Source organism: Mchenga conophoros, linkage group LG17 (genome assembly GCF_057382185.1).
Source record: "Mchenga conophoros isolate Kocher_MC1m ecotype Shallow Benthic linkage group LG17, M_conophoros_male_GT1.1, whole genome shotgun sequence".
Classification (NCBI taxonomy): Eukaryota; Metazoa; Chordata; class Actinopteri; order Cichliformes; family Cichlidae; genus Mchenga; species Mchenga conophoros.
The window spans coordinates 6798695-6811613 of NC_140542.1; the positions used below are offsets into that span (position 1 = coordinate 6798695).

Sequence of the window (12919 nt, forward strand, 5' to 3'; positions counted from 1 at the left end):
TGTGTCCTGAAGAGACGACATGAGCTCTCCCTCCTGTAGGCCCACCCCAGCAGTAGGTGCTGTCTGTCTCATTCCGAGTTAACTGCTACTCCTCTACATCTAAACGAGCCAGTTGAGGAGGTTCAGGCATCTGACAAGGGTGCCTCTTGAGCGCCTCCTGGGTGAGATGTTCCAGGCATGTCCCACCAGGACAGACAGGACACACCCAGGACATGTTGGGGAGATCACAGCACTCAGCAGAGAATGCCTCAGTGTCCCCCAAATAATGGAGGAGCTGGCTCGGGAGAGTAAGGTCTGGGTCTTCTCTGCTTATGCTACTGCCACCGAAACTAGACACCAGGTAAGCTCAGAAAAATGAACAACCTGTTTAAATAAAGGTTAATTTAAAAAAAATGTTTGTCATTAGCTAGTCTGTGTACATGTACTTCTTCTCCAGTGTTGAAAATGTTAAACTCACAACCTGCACATTTTCTGGTTGCATCATCAAATAAATACCCCCAAAAGTAGTCTGAGTACTTTTACACTGGTTTTATGCTGCGATATTTTCAAAGTCTTTCACTGAACACATTCAGTCACACATTGTTCATAATTTATTGGAAGTTTATTGTTTAATGTCCTGTCTAAATAACTTCAGTCACCATTTGTATTCATTAATGAATAACTGACTTCTAATATTAAAAGAAATAGAAACTGTTGTGCTGTTGTTCACGTAGAAGGGCCTGCTTCTGGATGTCCAGACTTTGTGCGTCAGTGGGAAGGTCAGGGTACAGGGTTCGAACCTCCTCATGAGATGTCGTATCTGCTGGATAAAAGCAAGCTACATCACATCAGCGATTGTCCTAGAGCTGCCCTACAGTAACAATCAACTGACTAATATATGAAATACTTGCAGTAGCACAATAATAAACACAAAGCAAAAAAATGTTTAGTGAAGATAAAAAAAACCCATCAAAGTTTTAGTTTGGATAAAGGGAGACAGAGCACCAATCTAAACAAGTCTAAACCATCTACAAAGTGATTATAGGAGGAAACAACCTTGACTTCCTTTACATAGCTTAGTACTGAGAATAAAAGAAAAGCATGATTAGAATTATTTGTGCTTCTTCTTCTTTCGGCTGCTCCCTTTAGAGGTCGCTACAGTGGATCATCCGCCTCCATCTCTCTATTTCTAGCATCCTCCTCAGTCACACCAACCCCCTGCATGTCCACCTTCACTACATCCACAAATCCAGCACCACAGTTACTCTCTTCGCACCTTATCATAGCCTTCACTCCTACCCTCTCTATGCCTCCCGTCTCCATCCTCTTCAGAGTTGCCTCGCTTCCTTCTCTAATTCAATTTTCATCCAAAGTACTCCTTCTCTCTTCTCAACACACATTCTTCACATTAGCACATTTCCATCTCTATACTTGGTTACTCTCTTCCAGGACAATTTATGTGCCTTGCCATTCATTAAAAATCATTTTCTCCTTAGTGTCCAGCCTCACATACAACTCACTACAAGCCTTTTCCTGTGCCAGTGACACCTCTCTCTTTGCTGTGCACCTAGCCTTTTAGTACTCCTTCCTTCAGCTCCCTGACTATCCCACTCTTTCTTTGCCAGTCTCTTCCTTGAATACATTCCTGAATCTGTTATTATTTGTGCAATGAAAATTAAATCAAGAAAGATTTTGCTTTTACAGTCTCACTGCAGGTTGATACATTATAAGCACGCCTGTGGTTCACATAAGCATTAAAAGCTTGTATTACTCCCTGATGTTTTGCCTGTTAGCATGTGCAGCAGCTGGAGAAGGACTCCTAGCTGAAGACAGGACAGCTTCTCGATGTGCAGATTGGTCGTCTTCTACGCAGAAGCAAAGGAGAAAAACCCCAAATTAAACAGAACAACTACTTCTAATTACAAACAGACGTCTCTCTAAAACCGTGGCAGCAGTTCACCATGTCAAATGCTTTCTTGTCGTGCACAGTGACTATAACAATTAGCCCCACTGGCTGCACTGTCCTGCAGTGACATAAGTTAATTCAGCATTGCTATAAAACAATGAGGCTATTACGTTTGACCTGTACTTGCAGAATACATTCCAAAGCTTTTGTTCCCTAAAGCATTCGTCCTTCTTTGTGAGCAGTTTGTGTCAAAAGAAAAGCCCAGAAACAGGCACCAGTTCAAAGGCATTTCTCAGATGATTTGCTGTAAACTTGAATACAAGCACAGATGAATTGTCACGGGTGTGGAACGGACTCAGGCGCAGACTGAAGTAGCACAGTTCAACGACACTTTATTAATCACACTGGTGCACTATATACACGTGAAGGGGGGGGGGGGGGGGGGGGGGGGAAACACCAGGGTCCCGGGGATCGATAGGCTGGGGAGACACACTTCTTCGCACTCGCTCTGCTCCTCGTCCAAACAGTCTCCACACAAGCAGCTCAGCTCACTCTCCTGCTCACGGGGTCCAGGGGTCACAAAAGGGCTGATCCAGGTAAACCTGTTTACACAGACGAGGGTAAGTTGAAGGCAAACACGGGAACAGTAGAATCGCAAGGAAGCCAGGCAATACTAACGAGAGTTACTCAATATTCCAGCGACGAATAGCTCAGAGCCCCAGCCTTAAGAGCCAGAGAACTGCAATTCACTCGATCAGCTGCAGGTGCGTGGGCCAAGGGCAGGAGCCCAATCAGAGCTCCGCCCAGGCAGACAGGTAGGAGAGACAGAGCGAGAGAAAAACAACAAACAGTTGTGGCCACACTGGGCTGGCCGGGGAGGCACAGGGACCATGACACACGGGATGCTCACAGTGAAAGAAAGCTGGCCCGCACTCCAACCCAAGGAAAGTTTATTCAAACAAGGCTGTAATATGAATGAGCACTGTTTTATGCAGTTCTTCTATCACCAGCATGTTCACCTCCATAGATGTCGATGTTGATACGGTTAATTTTCTGACCGCTCTCTAACATTTTTCTGTTAACATTCCTTGGAAAACCTTGAAGTTAATCTTGCATGGAATACAGTAGTAAAAATCTGAGTGCTGGTGTACTCGCACAAGTAAGTGTGCGCCTCTATTTATACCCATCAACCTCTCTATTCACACACATCATTTTTCATTTGAGATTCTTCTGTAGGCCTATGTGCTTTTCCTCATTTGTTTGTCTTGGCCAGTTTGTGTAACCAGGAGCATTTCTGCATACCTAACACAGGTTTTGGGGTTGAGAGAACTTTCCAGAGGTTTTTCATGACATTAAGACCAATGTTTTTCCTGCACATTAAACTCTTAGGTGGCCCTCCAGATAGTTTTTTTTTTTTTTTACTGACCAGCTTAAGGGGAAAAATACGGTTCTGGAGGGAATCACGATTTAGTTCATCTTTGTATTGCAGTGTGTTCTAATAGCATTACCCTTCATGAATTGGTTTCGATGGCGAGGCACTTTTTGCTCGCTGTAATCATTCCTCTCATTCATAACAGTAATCAAGAGCTGTTTGTTTTGACTGTTTGAAAACAGGCACGAAACACTGGGAACCAGTCATTTTAAATTAGATTCTTCTTTTTTTCGAAGACCGCAACGCAGGTGATATTGCCTCATGAGCTCATACACATAAATCTGAGGGGGAAACCCTCTGGCATCATACAGCCATGATGAAAAGAGAAATTAGGTGTCACAACAGTGGCAACCACAAAATAACTTGTGAAACCAGGCTCTGAATATGTGTGTCTGAAAACACGGAGTTTGTTTTACCGCGTTTCTTTTTCACACAGCAGCATGTTTTATTTAATATCTGGCTCTGAGGTAGTACAGTAAGTGTTGTTTGATTTATGTCATCGTTCTTGGGCTGTGTAGTACAATTTTCTTGATTTTCTTCATTCATGGTCTTGTTCGTACATACATATATACATATACACACATACACATACATATATATATGTATATGTGTGTGTGTATGTGTGTGTGTATCAGGTATAATAAATTGGCTTTGGCTTCAACAGGGCAAAAAAGCAAAAACTTGCACTTTGCAGTTGTTTTTACTGCACTACAAACATCTTTAAGTACATTTAAAAAGAACAAAGAAAATACATACATTTCATAATCTGTAAAGAATGCATGCAAAGGGCATTTTTCTTCTAGTCACCTCCACACGATCACCATCTGTCTCTTCTTTCTCTCTCTCGTATTCTTTTCTTTTATCCTACCTACACTGCCTACCAGGACCTCACTTCATCCGCCTCGACGCTCCCATGAACAACATAACCACCTCCGTGGGCCAGACGGCCGAGCTTTTGTGTCGTGTCTCCGGAAACCCACCACCCACTGTGCGCTGGCTTAAGAACGACGCTCCTGTGGTACAGGAGCCGCGGCGGGTCTCCTACAGGTCCATGCTGTTTGGATCACGCCTCCGCATCCGCAGCCTGGACACTACTGACACGGGATACTTCCAGTGTGTGGCCACCAACATCCAGGGCTCTGTTTCCACTACGGGCGTGCTGTTTGTCAAGTTCGGTGAGAAGACTTTGTTACCAGTAGCATCTAAGCATCTGTGCATCTCAAACTGATAAAACAGCCAAACTTTTAAAAACGTACTGCCATCCATTTCCCCCCCACCTATTTCTATTTCTTTTCCTAGAGATCTGGCTCCTCATAGCAGCACTCATCTCAGCTGATTCTTCTTGTAGCTGGCAGCTTGCACAGAGAAAAATCTGGAAACAATATTGTTTATCCTGTAGTAAAAAAATCCCCTTGTCTTCTTTTCCAGATCCAGATCCGCTCCCTACGTCTCTGCCAAAAGAGCCCATGTAAGTCGCTTTTCCTCTAACCATTTTTCTCTCTGTCAGTCTATTCATTACCACAATACAAGGGACAGCTTCAGATAAGTTTGTTTGTGAGCAGATCCCACAGACAACTTGCAGATTATGAGAGAATTGCATTTTACATATTGCTGGAACTTTAAAACTAAAGAAAGACCTGCTCGTGCATGTGTCACAAGCACCTCATCGGTTTAGGTTAGTAAAACATGCAACTTGCAGGTCTTATGAACCAAAAAGATAATATACACTGTAATTTTGTTTAATATTTACTCTGATAATTATCTTAAGACACATATTAGTGTATGGAGCATTCCTACTTCATACTGAAGTCTGCACATGCAGTTTTGAAAGTGGAAAACACAGCGATGATTTGTTTGTCCAGCTACAGCAATTCAATGCTGGTTTGCAAAGAGCTACCCTAAGACGTCCTATAAAGCATATTCATTGAGTAATCACTCACTTTATAACATGGCCTGGTCTGTAATTTTCCATTTTATTGGTACAGGTCTCATGGGGAATGTGACAAAGTGGGTGAGAAGACCATTTGTCTACATTCTTAGTTAACATTCTTGTTTTGATTTAACCATATTTCACATGTAATCTGCAATAGGCAAACATCTACTATCCCAGGTTTGTTTATGTTCTGCACTTTTACAGATTATATAATATAACATCTTGGTTTAAATCAATTCATGCAAGTTTGTTAAGTTAACATGTTATTTATTTCAACTGTTAATTTGTATTGTTTGAACTTACCTTTACCTACCTGTCTTCCAGAAGCAAAAGGAGGAAATGTAGTTCTACTTCCTGCTTTATACCTTCTGGGTTCATCTGAGGTCACAGGAAGAGACCAAGGGCAGGAGGGGAAGAATTCTTATAATTTAATAAAGTTGATTTTAAAGGGTTTATAAAGAAATAGATTTAATGTTGTGATATGTATTGATTACACCAGAGTTTATGTTGCCAGTCAAGAGGAGTAGTAGAGGATGAATATAATCATGTTCATCTCACCTACCTACTGAATGGAATAGTCCAGAGGAGAAAGTGTTTGATTAAGGGGACTATTTAAGCAGACGAACTCAGGTGTTTCAGAAGAAGGGTTCAGGTCAGTGTAGCTGTGTGCAGTTTGACCTTAATTTCCGTTGATTTAAGTTCAGTTATGTTTATTTGAATTGAGTTAATTATAGAGTTGAGTTTCTTATGTTTCTTTGTAAATATTGTTGGGCCACAGAATGGTGAATAAATCACTTGCTACACTGGACAGCATCAGTCTCCTGCACTTCTTTGACCGCTTAAGTCGAGTCCTACCACATTTGGTGGCAGCAGCAGTGGGATTCCAGGCCAATTAAGGAGTGGAGAAGATGTCTACCCGAGCAAAGAGAGGGCATGTTCCAGAATGTGAAGCAGATGATTTACAAGATGGCAGCGACCAACAAGGGGCAATAAGTGGCCATATTTCTGGACAAGAGAATGTGGCTGAATTGTCCAAACTTTTGCAAACTCTGATGCAACAGCAGGCTGAACGCGATGCTAAACTGGAGCAAGAGCACAAGCGCCAGGATGATAGATGGAGGCAAATCCGGCATCAGTTTGCCCAGCTTCAACAGCAGATGCAGCATGGCAATCTAGAGCATCAGTTACTTGAAGTACAAGCATCTACATCGGCTTCTTCGAGAGCACCTACTCCAGAACCATCTGCCAGCACACAAGAATCAAATAGGCTTGACTTGGAGCCGGCACATCAACGCAGTGAGGCACAGCTTTCAACACTGGTGAGACATTCAGGCTGGAAGGGGCCAAAAATGCAACCTTACAATGAAGGTGAGGACATTGAACATTATTTAATCACCTTTGAAAGAATTGCTCATGCTTGCCAGTGGCCGCGAGATGAGTGGGCTCTTCACCTAGCACCACTGCTAGCTGGTAAAGCACGTTCCGCTTATGTAGCCATGGATATTGATGACACTATGGACTATGCAAAAGTAAAGTGTGCTGTCTTGCAGAAATATGAAATAAGTGTTGACACCTATCGAATGAGGTTTCGTTCTAGTACCTTTGGAGCAGAGGAAACACAAAGGGAGCTGCAGGTCCGCCTAAAGGAGTTGTACATCAAGTGGATGAATCCTGAAACAAAGACAAAGGATCAAATCGGAGATGCCATCATCATGGAACAGTTTCTCAAGGTTTTGAATCCTGATCTTCGGACGTGGGTTAAGGAACGTAACCCAAAGACTTCCAAGGAAGCAGCAGAACTGGCTGAAGCTTTCTTAGCAGCTCGTCGACCATCAAAAGACTTCACACCAGTTAAGTCAAATTCCAACGTGCCATTCAACAAGTTAGGTGGTGGCCCTGACTTGAAAGTTAAGCACACAAGACAGAACTGGTATAACTCAGATCCTGCCAGATCTGAGACAAAAAATAAAACCAATAAAGCATGTCATTTGTGTGGTCAGATAGGTCATCTTAAAGCTCAGTGTACAAAGATGTCTGTTAGTAAAAATTACATGTGTTCTGCTAGACAAACTGAAGTCAGTGAGAATCACAAAAATGAAATTGAATGTCAGCAACGTGAGCCATCAATTGGGGTATTTGTTGAAGACAAACCCTGTGTAGCTCTGTTAGATTCAGGAAGTAATCGCTCTCTGGTTAGACAAGACAGTCTTCCCAGGGATGTGATCTTTTCAGGAGCAACAGTGGATGTGTGCTGTATTCATGGTGATAAGGTATCATACCCAGTTGCTGAAGTTGCAATTGAAGTAGAAGGCCAGTGTTACACTCTTTCAGTGGGAGTGCTGCAAACGCTGCCTTATCAAGTGGTGTTGGGCCGTGATCTCCCAATACTCACAGAGCTAATAGCCAAGCATCCCTGTCAGACTGAAACCGTTGAAAGTTTGTTAGCGGTCACAAGGTCAAAAGCTAAGGAGCTACAGGTTAATGCTTTGGGTTGGGATGAATTACCTTTTGCAAATGAGGATGCCCCATTGGACGAGTCTAGCACTCGTTCTAAACCAAAAAAGAGCAAGAGACAGAGAAGACATGAAAAGGTGAAGGGAACAAGAGTAGCTGAACACATTTTAGATCCTTTAAAGAGTCTCTCCCCAGTGCTAGTCAGGTTGCTAGGCTTCAGAAAGAGGATCTAACACTTAAACCATTGTTCTCTAAATGTGTTCCAGAGTCAACTACAGTTGAGGGAAGGCAGGAAGTGTTTGTGGTTAAGGGAGATTTGTTGCATCGCCGTAGCAAGATTGGTGACCAGTTGGTGATCCCCCAGAGTTTGAGATCTACCATTTTGAAAATGAGTCATTCCATTCCCTGGGCAGGACATTTGGGACAATCTAAAACATTTTCTAGAATGATTCCCAGATTTTACTGGCCCCAACAGTTCAGTGATACGGTACAATACTGTAAAGCTTGCCCACAGTGCCAGTTAACAGCTCCAGGCAGGAAAGCAGATAGAGCTCCGCTTATCAGTATGCCCATCATTGATACACCCTTTTCACGCATTGCCATGGACATTGTTGGCCCACTAGAACAGAGTAAAGCAGGTCATAAGTACATACTTGTAGTTTGTGACTATGCCACAAAATATCCTGAAGCCTTCCCCCTGAAGAAAATAAAGGCTCGTCAGATTGTTAACTGCCTGATTCAGTTGTTTTCCAGAGTAGGTATCCCAAAAGAAATCATCACAGATCAGGGGACCAATTTCACTTCTAAGATGCTTAAAGAAGTATATAGTTTGTTAGGGATCCAGGGTGTCAAGACCAGTCCCTATCACCCACAGACTGATGGCCTTGTGGAGCGATTTAACAAGACCTTAAAATCAATGCTCAGGAAATTTGTGAATGAAACAGGGTCAGATTGGGACCAATGGCTCCCATTTTTGTTATTTGCCTACCGAGAGGTTCCACAAAGTTCTACTGGGTTTTCACCATTCCAGCTACTTTATGGGCATCCTGTCAGAGGTCCAATGGATGTTCTGAAAGAAGCTTGGGAGGGTTCGATGTCAGAGCAGAGGTTTAGTGAACTCTCACATGTCCTCAAAATGAGAGACAAGCTAGAACATTTCCAAGAACTTGCTAATAACAACCTGGCCCATGCGCAACAGCGGCAAAAACAAAGATATGATAAAGTGTCAAGAAGAAGAGTCTTCCGTGAGGGACAGAAAGTTCTTCTACTTTTGCCAACTTCTGAGAGCAGTCTTCTTGCAAAGTGGCAGGGGCCATATGAAATCACAAAGAAGACAGGCCCAGTCACATATGAGCTTCATTTACCAAACCGTCGAAAGAATCATCAAGTGTTCCACGTCAATCTTTTGAAAGAGTGGACTGACCAGCCACAGGACTCAACATCCATGTGGGCACGTACAGTTGTGGATGAGGAAGAGCCTCAGGAGCAGTACTTCCCTTCTTCAGCTGTCAAAACTGTGTTTCCAGATTTAAACCATTTGCCTTTGGAAAGACGTCAGGAGGTGCAATCACTTATGACCAAAGAACTCTTCAGTCTAAAGCCAGGTCGTACACACCTCATTGAACACAAAATCACTTTGCATTCTCCAGACCAACGGCCAATTAGAGATACCACTTGCCGTATCCCAGCTAAGCTATTGCCTGAGTTGAAAAGTGAGCTGGAGGAGATGCTGGCTGCAGGAATCATTGAGCCATCGCACAGTGAGTGGTGTAGCCCTGTTGTGCTTGTACCAAAGAAAGATGATCCTAAGCTTAGATTTTGTGTAAACTTTTCTAAGTTAAATTCTGTGTCTGCTTTTGATCCTTATCCAATGCCGAGGGTTGATGAACTAATTGATCGTTTGGGAAATGCTAAATTTCTGACTACCCTTGACCTCTGTAAAGGTTATTGGCAGGTTCCCTTGACAGACTCATCTAAGGACTTAACAACATTCAGAGTGCCGAGTGGACTGTTTAGATTCACAGTGATGCCCTTTGGTTTGCATGGAGCACCAGCTACATTCCAAAGGTTGGTGGATCGAGTGTTGAAGGGTGCAGAACAATATGCAGCTGCCTACATTGATGACATTGTTGTTTATAGTAGTACATGGGAAGATCATCTGAAACATCTTGCTGATGTGTTTCGACGTATCGCAAATGCTGGACTCGTCATAAATGCCAAGAAATGTCACATCGCCAAGCCCGAGGTGCAGTACCTGGGTTATGTAATAGGGGGTGGAGGCATTCGCCCTCAGGTTGGAAAAGTGGATGCAGTTGCTGCAGCACTCTTGCCAAACACAAAGAAAAGGTTGAGATCATTTTTGGGATTAGTAGGTTGGTATCGTCGACTAATTCCAAATTTTTCCTCAAGAGCAGCTTTATTGACTGACATGACAAGAAAATCTAGTCCTACAAGGATCAGGTGGACGAAAGATGCTGAGGATGCATTTAATGATTTGAAAGACTGTTTGTGTCAGAAACCTGTTTTGCAGTGTCCAGATTTTAACCTTCCATTCACAGTACAAACAGATGCCTCTGAGGTGGGTCTGGGAGCTGTTTTACTGCAAGGAGAGGAAGGGCAGCAGTTGCCTGTCCAGTACATCAGTCGAAAACTTTTTCCAAGGGAAATGAGGTATTCGACCATTGAAAAGGAGGCATTGGCGATTAAATGGGCTCTAGACACCTTGCGATATTATCTTGTTGGGAAAGAGTTTGTTCTTGAGACTGATCATCGTGCTTTGCAATGGATTCATAATATGAAAGACACTAATGCCAGGATAACAAGATGGTATTTATCTCTCCAGCCTTTTCGTTTCCAGGTCCAGTATAGACCTGGACATAAGAATGTCATTGCTGATTTCCTGTCCCGTGACTCAGAGGAGTAACGGTCTTAAGGGGGGGGGGGGGGGAGTGTGACAAAGTGGGTGAGAAGACAATTTGTCTACATTCTTAGTTAACATTCTTGTTTTGATTTAACCATATTTCACATGTAATCTGCAATAGGCAAACATCTACTATCCCGGGTTTGTTTATGTTCTGCACTTTTACAGATTATATAATATAACATCTTGGTTTAAATCAATTCATGCAAGTTTGTTAAGTTAACATGTTATTTATTTCAACTGTTAATTTGTATTGTTTGAACTTACCTTTACCTACCTGTCTTCCAGAAGCAAAAGGAGGAAATGTAGTTCTACTTCCTGCTTTATACCTTCTGAGGTCACAGGAAGAGACCAAGGGCAGGAGGGGAAGAATTCTTATAATTTAATAAAGTTGATTTTAAAGGGTTTATAAAGAAATAGATTTAATGTTGTGATATGTATTGATTACACCAGAGTTTATGTTGCCAGTCAAGAGGAGTAGTAGAGGATGAATATAATCATGTTCATCTCACCTACCTACTGAATGGAATAGTCCAGAGGAGAAAGTGTTTGATTAAGGGGACTATTTAAGCAGACGAACTCAGGTGTTTCAGAAGAAGGGTTCAGGTCAGTGTAGCTGTGTGCAGTTTGACCTTAATTTCCGTTGATTTAAGTTCAGTTATGTTTATTTGAATTGAGTTAATTATAGAGTTGAGTTTCTTATGTTTCTTTGTAAATATTGTTGGGCCACAGAATGGTGAATAAATCACTTGCTACACTGGACAGCATCAGTCTCCTGCACTTCTTTGACCGCTTAAGTCGAGTCCTACCACAGGGAACTAAATGAATATTTAATATGAGCCTTTAAAGCTCAGATCTCTCTTGTTCTAGAAAGCTTTTCCACCCAACTGTAGACACGCACATGGTCCATATTTGAATATTTCAGTCCACGGTTTGGAATGTGGACTGTTGGGCTGACACACACACACACACACACACTTGCGCGCAGAGTTTGGGGCCCAAAGCAGACACTGACGCACACAGTGCTTTGTCTCTATATAGCATCTAATACACTGATGCTCATATTGGAGAAAGTGGGTTACTTCACTTACACACACAACAACTTTAATGAGCAAACAGGGTTTGGTTCATAATGTTAACAAATGCGAAACCTGTGCCATTCATTCAGTTTTAGAGGAAAACGAATAAAAATGATCCAGATCCATAACAGAATGCCCACAGTGCATCACTCCACCAAGTTTCATGAAATTGGACCTGCTGTTTTTTTGTGTTGACAGACAAAATGCATTGAAAGCATTGATCTGATTTCTAGTCTATAATTAAGTTAGAAAGACGAAGTTTGACAACCTCCCCCCTCAGTATATACATCAATAACAATAGTGTTTGACAACTATTAGAATAGTGAAGGAAATCTCTGTCCGTAGATAGAGCTTTTCCTCCTAAGGCATGGGCACCAATAAGCAGAGTTCATCCTTTAACATATAACAAAATTAAAATATTCTCATGCATGATCAACGGGCAATCACGGTACCGGCCGGAGTACCGGGAGTAGTTTGGAAGAACAAGAAGACACGGAGACTGTTCTAGGTTGTCATCCCAAACCAACTCAAAGGTTTATTAAGTATACAACAGCTTATATAGAGGAAAAAGGTTCGTGTGTCAGCAGATTCTCAGTTCAAACCGGTACAGACCAAATAAGGAAACGTCTTCCTGCCTTGTGAGCAGAGAAGTATCCTTTGTGTAGTTTATCAGTTCAGCTACAATTTATGATCATTCCAGCAAAATACACTCCTAGACATAGAATACAGAGTTCTTTCATTAGTGAATTCTGAAACAAACCACCTGGCCTTTAACGAGCCTTTTTCTAAGAGATAAAGAAGGGAGGATGGGAGTAAGGAAGTGGTCTCGTCTCTGTGGTATTTTCGACCTTGGGGTACCAGCCTGTGAGTCTTACACATCAATTCTTGGGTCAGAGAGAAAGAGAAAAACAACTAGTAAATGGGCCTTATTGAGTAACAGTTTTCCTGTATAATATCACTATAAAACCACATCCTGTAAATGCTACCATGGTATCAAAATATCACAACAAATAGTTTCCAAAGGTAGCTGCATAATCAGAGCCCACCTTCACTAACTTCTGATTACAGTCATTCTGCCCTGTAAGTGGGCCTTAAAATTTGACAGAAACAGCTGAGTTCAGAAAAGAGCAGATCCAGGAGTATAAAGCGAGAATGAATTCTGTCTTCTGGTGACCTTGGTCGATTACTTGAACTCTCCCTTAAATAATGCTGTCTA

At 42.2% G+C, this 12919-nt stretch overlaps 1 protein-coding gene across 1 annotated transcript; it reads left to right on the forward strand.

Annotated features, from left to right (window-relative positions):
- The first annotated feature begins 4210 nt into the window (after positions 1-4210).
- Positions 4211-4789, forward strand: LOC146554998 (inactive tyrosine-protein kinase transmembrane receptor ROR1-like). Its single transcript, XM_085252806.1, has 2 exons — positions 4211-4492; positions 4746-4789. The coding sequence occupies exons 1-2, from the start codon at positions 4231-4233 to the stop codon at positions 4787-4789; spliced, it is 306 nt and encodes a 101-aa protein (XP_085108932.1). The 5' UTR covers positions 4211-4230.
- The last annotated feature ends 8130 nt before the right edge of the window (positions 4790-12919 follow it).